Source organism: Mus caroli, unplaced genomic scaffold (genome assembly GCF_978045245.1).
Source record: "Mus caroli unplaced genomic scaffold, Mus_caroli_1 scaffold_13, whole genome shotgun sequence".
In the NCBI taxonomy this organism is placed as follows: Eukaryota; Metazoa; Chordata; class Mammalia; order Rodentia; family Muridae; genus Mus; species Mus caroli.
The window spans coordinates 47,151,390-47,165,347 of NW_028227268.1; the positions used below are offsets into that span (position 1 = coordinate 47,151,390).

At 50.2% G+C, this 13,958-nt stretch overlaps 1 protein-coding gene across 1 annotated transcript; it reads right to left on the reverse strand.

Annotated features, from left to right (window-relative positions):
- Positions 1–1,037: 1,037 nt before the first annotated feature.
- Scarf1 (scavenger receptor class F member 1) lies at positions 1,038–13,871 on the reverse strand. Its single transcript, XM_021177678.3, has 11 exons — positions 13,520–13,871; positions 13,146–13,204; positions 12,801–12,902; positions 11,542–12,064; positions 7,178–7,396; positions 6,660–6,788; positions 5,681–5,784; positions 5,440–5,557; positions 3,728–3,849; positions 3,487–3,633; positions 1,038–2,256 (listed from the first exon to the last, which is right to left on the reverse strand). Exons 1-11 carry the CDS (start codon positions 13,630–13,632, stop codon positions 1,445–1,447), a joined length of 2,448 nt encoding a protein of 815 aa, XP_021033337.1. The 5' UTR covers positions 13,633–13,871; the 3' UTR covers positions 1,038–1,444.
- Positions 13,872–13,958: the final 87 nt, after the last annotated feature.

A 13,958-nucleotide genomic window follows, 5' to 3' on the forward strand; every position in this document is an offset into this window, starting at 1 on the left:
ACCAAGCTGGCCTCAAAACTCAAGTGATCTGCCTGCCTCTGCCTCCCAAGCGTTAGGATCAAAGGCGTGCACCATCATAGCCTGGCATTAAAAGAAAAATTTGCTGGGAAGTAGGAGTGAGAGCCTGTGCCCAGTCTCCAGCACCAAAGAAACAGCAATGGATGGCAGGAACTGCTCTGTGCTCTCCAACCTGTTAGTGACTTTATACTCTCACATGCCAAGTTCTTAAATCTTTAAGTGTATTTCATATATATATGTGTTTTGCATGCATGAGTGTTCTTTTTTTTTTTTTTAAGATTTATTTATTATATGTAAGTACACTGTAGCTGTCTTCAGACACTCCAGAAGAGGGCGCCAGATCTTGTTACGGATGGTTGTAAGCCACCATGTGGTTGCTGGGATTTGAACTCTGGACCTTCGGAAGAGCAGTCGGGTGCTCTTACCCACTGAGCCATCTCACCAGCCCCATGAGTGTTCTGTAAGCGACTTCACACCCCATGTCCTCAAGAGGCCAGGCTTTGAGCCACCATGTGGTTGCTGGGAAACAAACCCAGCTCCTCTGAAGGAGCAGTCAGGGCTCTCTCCCCCTGAGCCATGTCTCCAGATCCGCCTAGCAAATAGTTTTGAATAACGTATCTAGCCACTGTGTAGAAACCAACTGTAAGTAATCTCTTGTTCGGCTGAGCTGATGTGTTGCTCAGTTGGTAGCATGCTTGCTTAACCATGCATGGAGCCCTGTGAAAACAGACAACTCAGGTGATTCAGGCCAGCACTGGGGAAGTAGAGACAAGAGAATCATAAACTCAAGGGCAATCTCAGCCACAGAGCACGTCTGAGAGCAGCTTGGGCTGTAAGAGAGACCTTGCCTCATAAAAGGATGGCTAGTGAGATGGTTAGAACTACTTAGGTCACAGGCCCCAGTTCCATCTCTAGACTCATGAGGTGATGAAGGAACCACCGAGAATTGACCACTGACCTCCATCCATGTGCAGGTTTTGGTACACGCCCTCCCCCTCCCAAATAAATAAATTAATAAATTTTCTAAAAGAAATATTTGTTTAATCAATATTTATCATCAAACATTTAGGATTGTTTTCCAGTTCAGAAAAAAAAATGTTTTGAAGTGATGGAAAGAACAGTCTCTGGACGGGATTCAGAACAACAATGGAGGAAAAGACCCGTAGCCATCTCCTCCTTCCTCTGACCTTGTTACACAGGGTCTCTGCTCAGGCCTTCCAGTCCCACCTAGGGACACCATCAGGGCCAGACCCACAACCAGCTGGCCTCTAACCCTTGCCTCTTTCACGGCAGAGTTTCTGTTTAGTCTGTCACAGCTATGGCATCATTTTCAGGCACAAAGCCCAATCTGGTCCACAGCAGCTTCAGCATCCCGCTCTCCCTGCATCCCCATCCACAGTCTTCCCGTTCACCAAACTCAAGGTCCTCAGTGCTGTGGCAGCACGGACATGGGCACGACATTCTCATACAGGGGCTCCTCTTGCTCCTTCTCTTCGGCCTGCTTCTGGGAACTGCCTCCAGCGTCTGGCTCTTGGACAGTCCCTGAGCTCTCAATGCCATCTCCCAGACCTCTGGGTGTTTCCTCTGGCCTAACTGCGGTGGACTCCATAACCCCGGAGAGCACGGCATCTGGAGCTGAGCCAGTGCTAGCCTGGTTCCGACCCAGAGATCGGCGCAAAGGCTTAGGGATAGCACTCTTTACTTTGGGAGCTGCCTGATCTTTCTGGTAGTTTCCCAAACGACGAAAGACAGACCAGACAGGACCCTCAGGTTTCTGGGGTGTCCCTGCCAGCATATAGATAGTGGCCACAGATCCCGAGCTGTCCTGGATGCCTCCATCGGTGGTCTCCGCACACTCAGCTACCGTCTGGCTACCAGGTGGAAGTTGGCCGTGACTAGTGGCAGGATCTCCAGAGCTTGCGGCTGTAAGAGCATCCTCCTCTGTGTTCACTTGCTCTGGGCCTGTAGACTCCTCCGCCTCCTGCCCTTCAGGATGGGGCTGAGCACCTCTGGAGAGTCTCTTGGGTTTTCGTATGGGGCTGGAGAGATCCCCAGAGCTTCGGCCATTCTGTGGTGCAAACTTCGTGCCTTCAGCAAAGGAGACGGATGGCCTCTTGGCCCTAGCCAGGCTGGAGGTACGTGGAATGGGGAATGGTGTGGAGGCATCCTCAGGGGGAGGGAAGGAGCCTCCAGGAAGGCTAGCTTCTGGCGACTCTTCTTGGGCCATAGGGACCTTCCCTGGCAGGGGAGAAAACAGAGGAACTTCAGCTGCTCTGACCTTTCCAGAGGCCTCAAGATGTGGCAGGGAAGAGTGAGGCAGGAGAGAGGCTGGTGTAGTAGACACCTCTCCTTTGCTCTTTTCTCTTTACCCATCCTTGCTTTGAACCACTGCACACTGCATTTTATCCAAAACACCATTACTGCTGCCAAATTTTCGCTTGGCCAATTCCTACTGATTCAGTTAGACACAGCTATTACTAACAGGCATATTCCTTAAGCCCAGTTACCTCAGGCATGGGTAGCTTCAGAGTCCCTCCTTTTTGTTTGTATGCCCCACTAAAGCATGACAGTTGTGGCTGTCCTCTGAGCTTAGCAACTGCCATGTTGGAGTGTTCACCTGTGCACTTGGAAAAAGATGATCCCAGCTGGGTTTGCTGACTGTTTCCACCCCCTCATGGAGAGATGGGTTAAGAGGCATTTACCTGAGCCTCCAGCCCTCCTGATGACCTGTTCTATGCAACTCTACCTTAATTGCATGAGGCCTATGGGGAGGGGCCAGAATATATAAGCTGCAGAATATATAGGAGAGGAAGGCTCCATCATGTGGCTGGGTAAGCCCACATCCCTATGGGTGAAGGCCTTCTAGATATGGCCTATTGCTGGGAGGAGCGCCTGTACCCTGTAAATAGCCCTTTACCTATGCTCTATATGAAAACCTAATAAATTCATTGGTTCCCAGAACAAGCTTTGGTAGCATCGTGCCTCTGTTGTTGGGACCTTCATTTTAGGAGAAGGGGTAGAGGTCGCTTATGTCTCCCTCTGGGAAGGAATTTTAGCAACTATGACACATTCTGTCCTCTACTGTCAGGTGACATATCTTTTTACATCTCCATCCATCCATCCATCCATCCATCCATCCATCCATCCATCCATTTATTTTGAGACAGGGCCTCTTTACACACTCCTGGCTCTCCTGGAGCTCACTATGTAGACCAAGCTGGCCTTGACCTCAAGCTCACAAAGATCCACCTGCCTCTGTCTCCCAAATGCCGGGATTAAAGGCAATGTGCCACCATACCCAGCGTGGCATTGTCCTTTTTGCTGTTCACTACAAGCTCTGTGAGGACAGGATGTTTCTTTGTTCTGAACTTGTTCTCAGAGCCAGAAACAGCAAGTGGAAGAAAATAAAGCGCGGACAGACATCTGCCAAAAGAACACGGAAGGTGCCACCGTGGTGGGCAAGGCTACCTTCTCGAGGTGGCACGGAGTAGGCATGAGCTTCATCCTCTTCTCCAGAGTCAGGATCAGAAGAGAAGGAGTCGTCAGAGGCCCAGCCGGCAGAGGGGGGCTCAATGAAGCTGTGGTTGAAGGGGACCTCCGGATCGTGATGAGAAACTGCAGGGGGTTCAGGTCAGGCGTGGGGCCTCATGGGAAGCCTTGTCCCACCTTAGCCCTAGACTCCTGTCCCTGATTCCCAGTGCCCACTTACCTGTCACCCAGGGTAGCTTGTAGTTACTGAGGGAGCCACAGGGCAGTGCCGAGCCTAGGTTGGTGAGGGCCCCCCATACCTGCTGCTTCATTCTGAAAAAGGCAGCCCCATTTCTCTCAGGCCTGAGAGGGTGGCAAAGAGAGGGTGATCAGTGTACAAGACCTAAGGGAATCCATGTCAGACTGGCAGGATGTTTCAGGTGACCACATCTACTTCGGTGGCTCTGCATATTGATGACAGAATAAAATCCAAAACATGGTGTCCAAAAATCTAAGTCACAGAAGGCAGCACAGCTCCAGATCACTGAACCTGTAGGCTGCGATCCCTTTGGCAAACTTCTATCTCCAAATATTTGCATTATGATTCAAAAGGAGTAGCAAAATTACAGTTGTGAAATGGCAATGAAAATCATTTTATGGTTGGGGCAGAGAGTGTCACCACAACAAGAGGAACTAATCCCAGCACTCGGGAGGCAGAGGCAGGCTGGTTTCTAAGTTCGAGGCCAGCCTGGTCTACAGAGTGAGTTCCAGGACAGCCAGGGCTATACAGAGAAAAACCAAAAAAAAAAAAAAAAAAAAAAAAAAAGGAAGGTTGAGAACCGCTGCTCTAGATAGAGACAGGCAAGTCTGGGTAACCATGTCGGCTCTGATTTCACTTGTCTTGGCCTCCCTCTGTTGTAAATCTGATAGAGGGTTTGGCACGGCCCAGAACCAAGTACAAAGACTAAATGCCTGCAATGGTTTCTCAGAAACGTAGCTCTTAGGACTCTCATCCTGGCCGAATACCACTCTTCACCAGCCACTCTACTGCATCTCCAAACCGGAGTGACAGTTTGTCACTGTTCTCTGGCAGCCTCTGGATAGGTCCTCATCTTCTTCTGGAGGGTAGGGGGTAGACCAATATGCTCATTATGAATGCCTTACAGCACAGCGGACCGAATCAAGGCTCAGGGTCTACTATGGTGACACATTCCTAGACTCCTAGCACTCCAGGGGCTGAGGAATGAAGGTATCCACTTCATGACAGCCTGAGCTACAGAGTAAGGTATTTTATCACAAAGCAAGCAAGCAAACAAGACGGTGGGTGAGCTCAGTGGTAGAGTACTTGCTTAGCATGAGCAAGCCCCAGCTCTCATTCCTAGCATGATGGAGGAGAAAGAACACTGGGCAGAGAATCCAAAAAGCCAGGCAGGGCCTCTGTGTGAGCCCAAAGCAGCTGAGACCCCATGAGCCTGAGCATCTTTGTAAATTGAAGAAATGAACCCTCCATTACCACATTCCCTGTTCCAGACTCCCATGATGTGGTGGGCCCAAGGGACCAAGAGATGCGAGAATGAACTCCTGGGTCTCACTGGCCCTTCCTCCATAATCTATTCCTCAGGTTTTTCCCTCTGCAAAACCACGGCTCGGACCTCTCTGTCCCTCCCTTTTCTGACGGTTTGAAGTCTTGTCTCTTCCCTTCTCTGCTGAGCTGTGTGGGTTCTCCTCTATCCCAGCCCTCGCAGCGCTATCATGAGCTCAGCCTTCTGCCACAGGTTTGACTCTGAGTCCCCTGCCACCCAGTACCCCTGCTCATTCATATCCATGTGACTCAGACGCTTCCTTGTCAGAAAGCCATGCAGTTCCAGGCTTTAGTCTGTGTCACTCCCTGAAGAGTGAAAAGTTCAGCCCTTCCCCACCCCCAAAGGAACCTGCCTAACCGCCAGTGTTTACCTGTCCTTGGGGTCCAGTCGGGTTCCTGAGCAGCAGTAGGCACAGCAGACAATGCCCATGAGGAGCAGCAGCAGAGGTACCAGGATGCCCACAATGAGGGCGTTCTTACCATGACGGCCTAGGGACACGGGAGATGGTGACATATTTAGGGCCTTTGAGGCTCCTGTCTCTGGAGTGTGCCCGCTCCTTCCCTGCAGCCCGTGGAAATGACCAAATGTTCCTCCGTGCTCTCCCCATTTACCCAGCTGGCAGGTCCCAGACACAGGGTGGCAGAGCCCCTCTGGGCATTGGCAGGGGATAGAGCAGTTGTTTCCATGGAAGCCAGATGGGCAGGAACTGTTGCAGCTAGGGGTACATAACAGGAAAGGCAGGCTAAAGAAAGGCACCGCAGAGGGGAAGGGAAGGTAATTTCTGGATACTGTTCCTGGGTTCTGTCAGGAGACCTTTCTGACTTCTAAGTCACATCCTAAGTGGCCCTTTAGTGTTGACAGTGCTTAACTGTAGAGACTTTGGGTGACAGCCCTCATCCCTCAGCCTTAATGTGGGAGAAGCAAGATGCCTTGCATCAAGACCAGCCCTGCCCCTAACTCCCTGGACCTCCATCTCTTTCTTTGTAAAACAGGTCTCCTTCACATGACCCTATGTGCTGTTCTCTACACAGACATCTGCCTGGGGTCGCTGACTGCTTGATACCTGAAGAACTAGAGAGGGGGTCAGTGGGATCTGAGTCCCACCCCTAAGCAAATGAGGCACTAACTCATTTTTCTTCAGATATTTTTCTTTCCCTTTAAAAATTATTTTTAGGGGACTAGAGAGATGGCTCAGTGGTTAAGAGCACTGACTGCTCTTCCAGAGGTCCTGAGTTCAATTCCCAGCAACCACATGGTTGCTCACAACAATCTTCAGTAGGGTCTGATGCCCTCTTCTGGTGTGTCTGAAGAGACACATATACATAAAATAAATAAATAAATAAATAAATACTTAAATTTTTTTTCTTTCCTTTTAAAAAGTTTCATTTATTTTTTAGTCCTTTTAGATTAACCCCTGAGTTTCCTCAGAAGGTGCCACCCCACACCAGCGAACTAACACCCTCATTACAGGGTGGAAGAGAGGCTTTCTGGGAAATGGAGAGACTCAGTGGGGGACATTTAAGAAACATTACACAGAGGTCTGACCTCATCTCCCATAATCCTGTGTCCCCCCCAAGGCCTTGTCCTTACCTGGTCCCCCAGTAGCCAGCACTGCAGACACATTCCCCAGTCACCGCATCGCAAGTCCCCTGAACACAGGCAGGGCAGGTAGAGCTGCAACCCTTTCCAAAGGTACCAAGGGGACAAGGGTTCTCACACCTGAGATTACACGAGGGAAGCACGACTCAGAATTGGGAGGGCAGGAAGGTCCCACAACATTTCCCATCTTCCTGGACATGGGGTCCCAAAAGGGCCATTCCCCTGCCTCAAAGATCAAGTGCACATGGCCTTGAAGCTAGAGCCAAACCCAAGTGGGTGATGAACTACAGGTCCCTGAGGGATAAGGAAAGGACTAAGGAGGAGGCAGCTAGATGTACATCCTTCCTAGAGCCCCTCCAGAACCTCTTTTCCCCCTCAGCCCGGCCAGGAGGCAGTCCCTGAGATGGGTGAATGTAAACTTTATGGAAGTGAAGGTCCTCCGGGGAAGAACATCTGGGCTCCGGGTGGAAGAGAAAAATGTGCTCTGAGCAAGGTAGCCTCTCCCTCACCTGTGCCCCAGCCAACCGGGGTCGCAGTGCTGGCAGTGCCCAGTTTCTGCTTGACAGGGCTCCCCAAGCCGGCAGCGGGGGCACTGCCCAGTGCACCTCTCACCAAAGGTGCCTGCAGGACATGGCTGCTTGCACTGAGTCCCGTTCCAGCCTGGCTTGCAGGACTCACAGTTGCCGGTGACTGGAGAGCATGTGGCATTCGGCTCACAGTGGCCACAGCTGGCAAGAGAAAGGGATCATGGGAGCCCTGGGATTAGACGGAGAGCCATACCTTCCAGCCTGTGAATGGCCCACATTGTCAGATCTCGGGGCACTGGAGAAATCTGGGTCGCAGATGGACCACTCAAGCTAAACCCTCAGTTTTTCTGTGTTGTACACTGGAAAGGCTGGGCAGATGGTCTCTGAGGGAATTCCAGGTCTCTAGTTTACTCCTGACTCCCTGCTCTGTGACTCATCCTTCCCTGGGTTCACAAAGGATGCTGGGAGCCACCAGCTCAGCCAGAGCAACCATGTTACCTCCCACCCCTCACTTCCCTCCCACTCAGCCCTCTTGCCCCCCTTTCTCTGCTGTTTCCCATACCATACAATCTTTGAGGTTAGGACAGAGTGGCTAGGGACAGAGACACAATGTCACATAAGAAACCGCTCAGGTGCCGGGTGGTGGTGGTGTACGCCTTTAATCCCAGTACTTGGGAGGCAGAGGCAGGTGGATTTCTGTGTTCAATGCCAGCCTGGGCTACAGAGTGAGTTCCAGGACAGCCAGGGCTACACAGAGAAACCCTGTCTCAAAAAAACAAAACAAAACAAAACAAAACAAAAAAAGAAACCCTGTCTCAAAAACAAACAAACAAACAAACAAGCAAACAAAAAAAGAAACCGCTCAGGAGGCTGTAAGAGGAGAGCCACTTGAGCACAGGAGTTTGAGACTAGCCTGGGGAACCTACAGAGACCCTTTCCCTTTTTATTTAATTTTTAAGGGTAAATTAGTTTAACTATAGTGAAAAAATCTACAATCTTCTTGAACACACACACGGTATAGCTTTTTAAGCCAGTGGAAACCCCCCCCTCCTCCTCTTCCTCCTCTCTTCCTCCTCCTCTGCCTCCTCCTCTTTTTAAATGTGTATGGGTATGCCGGGCGTGGTGGCGCACGCCTTTAATCCCAGCACTCGGGAGGCAGAGGCAGGCGGATTTCTGAGTTCAAGGCCAGCCTGGTCTACAAAGTGAGTTCCAGGACAGCCAGGGCTACACAGAGAAACCCTGTCTCGAAAAACCAAAAAAAAAAAAAAATGTGTATGGGTAATTTGCTTGCATATATGTATGTACACCACTTGCGTGCCTGGTGACCAAGGAAGCAGGAAAAGAGCTTCAGCTCTTCTGAAACTGGAGTTCCAGATGATTTCAAGCCATCATGTGTGTGCTGAGACTCAAACCCTGGTTCTCTGCGAGAGCAGCCAGTGCTCTTCTTTGCTGAGCCATCTTCCTAGCCATCCAAGCTTTTGTCTTCTTTCTTTTTTTTTTTTTTTTTGTTTGGTTTGGTTTTGGTTTTTTCGATAAAGGGCTTCTCTGTATAGCCCTGGCTGTCCTGGAAATCACTTTGTAGACCAGGTTGGCCTCGAACTCAGAAATCTGCCTGCCTCTGCCTCCCGAGTGCTGGGATTAAAGGTGTGCACCACCAAGCCCGGCTGATAGACCCTTTCACAAGGATCACTTATCAGATATCCTGCACACCAGATATTTACATCACAATTCATAATGGTAGTAAAAGTACAGTTATGAAGTAGCAATGAGGATAATTTCATGGCTGGATGGGTCACCACATCATGAGGAACTGTATTAAAGGGTGGAAGCTTTAGTAAGGTTGCAAATCACTGTTGGTATAGGATTCAGTTTCCAGCACCCACATGGTGACTTACAGCTGTATATAACTCCAACTCTAGGGGACCTCGTGTCCCCCTCTGGAATCTGCATGCATTTTGTGCTCAGACATACATGGTGGAAAAACACTCACATGTGTAAAATAAAAATAAGGATTTTTTTTAATTCAAAAAATAAATAAATGAAAAGATAAAGAAAATAGAAATTATTTCATCATGATGGTTAGTTTCAGGAGTAACGCATCTTGATTTTCCAGTGATGCTGATAGGAACCTGACTCCTCTCTGCTGATACTTGATCTTCTGGGATCCATTATCAGGGAGAAAGGGTAAACACAAAGTGTAGCTGAGCTGGGTGTGGTGGTTCACAGTTCCAGTACTCTGGATGGAGGCAGAGGCAGGAAGACCTCTGCAAAGTGAACAGTGGCCTGAGATACACAAAAGACCTCGTCTACAAAAAAACAGCAGTTTGTCTGATTCTGAATAGTACTGGCGGTGGGGTGTGGGGGAGGGTGGTTACTACAAACTGGGAGTTGCAGCTTGGACCTGGAATCCCAGCGCTCAGGAAACAGAGGAGGAAAGATTGCCTGGGTTATATAGTGAGTCCCAGGCCTGTCTGGGCTACAGAATGAGACCCATCTCAAAAATATCAAAGAAAAGGGGTGGGGGAGGAGCTGTGTGGCTGCTGTGGTATGAGGGCTTGGGAGGTGGAGGCAGGAGGATCAGGAGTTTGAGGTCAGCCTAAGCCACAAGAGATTGGAACCCACACCAAAACCAAACCAAACAAAACAGAAGAAAGAAAGGAAGGAAGCAAGCAAGAAAACAAGGAAGGGGCTGGAGAGATGGCTCAGTGGTTAAGAGCACTGACTGCTCTTCCAAAGGTCCTGAGTTCAAATCCCAGAAACCACACGGTGGCTCACAACCATCCCTAATGAGATCTGACTCCCTCTTCTGGGGTGTCTGAAGACAGCTACAGTGTACTTATAATAAATAAATAAATAAATCTTTATTAAAAAGAAAAAGAAAAGAAAACAAAGAAAAAGACCACGGTACATTCTTATTCATTCTTAGGAGAGGCCGAGTCTGTGCTGTCTGCTTACATTTTGACTCAGGTTGTTTCAAATACTCACTATGAATTATGGGATATAATGTCTTGCTCTACATTTTGCCCCCTGACCTTTCTGGTGTTGGAAACTGAACCTAGGGCTTAGTGCCTGCCCGGCCAGCAATCTACTACTGATCTGCATCCCCAGACCCTTTCTCTCTTCTAAACAGAGCTTGTTGCTACTTTGTGTGGGAGGGGGATCACTGACAGTGCCTCCACGTAGCCCAGACTAGCTTTAGACTTGCTGTGTTGTGATCCTCCTGCCTCCACCCTGCTTTGTTACTATTGATCCTACACACAGCCTTGCTACCTCAGTGTGTGACACAGGCTGATGTCTAATGTGTGATCTTTTTCTTGCTGTTGGTTTTTTTTTTTTTTTTTTTTTTTTTTTTGATTTTTCGAGACAGGGTTTCTCTGTGTAGCCCTGGCTGTCCTGGAACTCACTTTGTACACCAGGGTGGCCTCGAACTCAGAAATCCGCCTGCCTCTGCCTCCCAAGTGCTGGGATTAAAGGCCTGCGCCACCACGCCCGGCCTAATGTGTGATCTTATGTTTCTGCTGCCTTCCACATGCTGACATTAGAGACCTACCCAGCCCCAACAGGCTGGACAGCAACATTTTATTGAGACTTTCACTCTTGCTTCAGCCTCCTGAGTGCTGGGATTACAGGGAATATATATATATATATATATATATATATATATATATATATATCACATACACACACACACACATTTTTTTTTTTTTGAGACAGAATTTCACTATGTAGTTCTGGATGTCCTAGAACTACATAAATTAGGCTGGCCTCAAACACACAGAAATTTATCTGCCTCTACTCACCAGAGCTGGGATTAAAGGCATATGCTACTATGCTCAGAAAAAAAAAAGAATATGTGTGTGTATGTATGTGTGTTTGTGGGGATGTGTACACATGAGTACAGTTACAGGTCAGCAGAGGGCAGCAGATGTGGGTCCTGAGAACAGCTAAGAGCACTCACTACTCAGGCCTCTGAAAGAGCAGCACAGTCAAGTCTCAAGACTTTAACATTGATAGGCTAAGAGAAGTAGGCATAAATACTCGGAGATGCATGGCTGTGGTCTTTTTTCTTTTATCCTTGTCTTGTATATCAGATTGCCCCTCAGTACACTTGTCTTATTTCTTTCTTTCTTTTTTTTTTTTTTTTTTTTTTTTTTTTTTTTGGTTTTTCGAGACAGGGTTTCTCTGTGTAGCCCTGGCTGTCCTGAAACTCACTCTAGACCAGGCTGGCCTCGAATTCAGAAATCCGCCTGCCTCTGACTCCCCAGTGCTGGGATTTAAAGGTGTGTGCCACCACGCCCGACTTTGTCTTATTTCTTGCCCACCCCTTACCCTGTTGGGTGGCTCACCTTTCTTTGCACTGCGCCCCATAGTGGCCAGGGTTGCAAGGCAGCTCACAGCGGATTCCATGGAAGCCAGGAGGGCAGGAACAGTGGCCAGAAGTAACGCTGCATTGGCCTCGCACACACTGGCACTTACGACTGCACTCTGGACCCCACCAGCCCGGCAGGCAGACGCAGCGGCCGGAGTCCTGCATGCAGGGCGAGGTGTGGCAGTTGCAACTGAAGCTGCAGCGACGGCCCCACCAGCCCGGCGGGCATACACAGGCTCCAGTGGCCTGGTCACAGCGTGCGGCTGGGTTGCACTGGCATGAGCGACGACACGTGGGTGACCACCAGCCAGGGTCACAGTGGCACAAGCCCGTCTTTGGGTCGCACTGTCCGTGGGGGCCGCAGGTGCAGGGGAACTCACAGAGCCTGCCCCAATAGTTGGGCTGGCATTGGCAATCACCCGTGGCCGGTTCGCACTGGCCACGTGGATGACAGGGGCAGGTCTCACGACAGTCGTGGCCCCAGTACTGTCCTGGACAGCCTGTGAGGTTGGGAGACAATCGGGTTCAGGCCTGGGCACAGGGCCTTGTCCTGACCCTTCCTCAAGGAAGAGGACACAGGCTTGCTCCTCAAGAGCCAAGGACAGACCCTGAGAACATCTGGCAGCCTCTCCTGGGACTCAGCTCAGCTCATTTCCGGCCCCAGATTCAGATGACAAAACCCTTAGTCTTGGCTTAGCCTCCATTTCACATTCCAGAACCCAGAGCTTGAGTTTGGACAGCAATGTGGATGAGATGTCATTCATGTCCCTTCCCTCTCTCTGCTAAGGTGTCACCCTGTCCTTGGCCATTGCTGGCATTTGAATTTTAGGTAGAAGATGCCTACCAGGGTGGCAGGAAAGTACATATATCCCCTTCCAACCCAAGGATCCTGGCGCCTGCCACTCAGCCCTTGAGAGCCTGGTTCCAGGCACCTTCTTCTACCTGCCATTCAAGTATGAGGCATAGTTAGTAGAGAACCACAGGTCCACGCCCTCCCATCTATTTGTCTTCACCAAGAAGTTAAAAGTGAAGGTGCCGGATAAGCAGGGCTCTCTGGCTGTAGGTTAAAACCCAGGGCTGTTCCCAGGATCACTTCTCATTTCTGAGCCCATTTTCTAAGCAAAGCTTGGGTAATTTGGGCCTTACCATTTTATGTTCACATCTCTACAAGCCTTGCCTACTTCCTGCCCCTTACCCAGTTCTGCCCAGAAACGCCACCCAGTCATTAAAACTCACGGGAGCTGCACTGGGCTCCGAAGAATCCAGGTTTACACCGACAGAGGCCCGGCTTCACGCACACCTCTTCTTTCCTGCAGGCATCAGGCCCCTCACAGATGGCTGAAAAACACCCCACCTGGGCTTGAAAGGACTGGGGGACAAAGAAGTAAGGGACATCCCTGGCCCTCTCACCCATTCCTGGGATTCTGCTCCCTTCAAAGCCATCCTTAGTGCCAGACAGGGGTAATGTGTCACAGGATGGACACTGCTTCCAGGGCTCAGGAGGGGGGACAGAGTAGAAAGGTTGTCATTGGGTCACATCCTTGCTTTTCCTTGGCTAAGGGGACTGTCCTGGCTACTCACGGATGGTGCATTCTTGATCTTTCTGCCTCCAGCCGGGACAACACTGGAGTTCAGAGGGGCTGTGGGATAGAAATGGGGCAGCAGAGCCCCGTAGCGTGGGTCATTGATGCTGGCTGAGATGTGGGAGTCTTCCCCAGCTCCACTTAGGAAATCTAGCCCAGTGTCACAGGCCATGAGTCACAGTATCCATGTCCCCAACCCTCCTTTTTCCCTTCCCTGACCTTCCCACCATCTGTGTGACCATCTATCATCTGCCAGGCTGCCTCTCAAAGTCCCTTTCTTGAGGCCTATGACCCTCCCACCCACCTCTTTATTTTCCAAAATGACCCAACACTAGTCAGCTACCATACCAGCCAGACTCCCACAAGACCCACCTGCTGCCTTTACAGACGTGCTGACCAGCTGGGTCTAGCGTGGATCCCTGGGTCCCCTGAGCCCAGAACAGCAACAGTGAGAACACCAGCTCTAGTCCCATGGCGGCCAGCATGTTAGGAGGGCCTGGTTTGATCTGGTCCCCACAGCTCCCAACCCCCTCCGTGCTTCCTCCCAAGGCTTTTCCTGAGGAAGCCAGGATAGAGGGGCGGGCTGCTACGAGGCACCTCCCTAAGAGGGCAGGCAGCTTAGCACATAGAAACGAAAGGGAAAATAGGGCTGATGGTGAAAACTGAGTGGATTTAGGCAGGAGAGGACCAAAAGATTGAAACTACAGGTCCCTGAAACACTAGAGACAGGCAAAGGAATAGGGTGGGGGTAGGAGCCATACCCCCCAAATAAGGAGACACTCCTTATCCTCAGTGAGGAGCAGAGGAGACC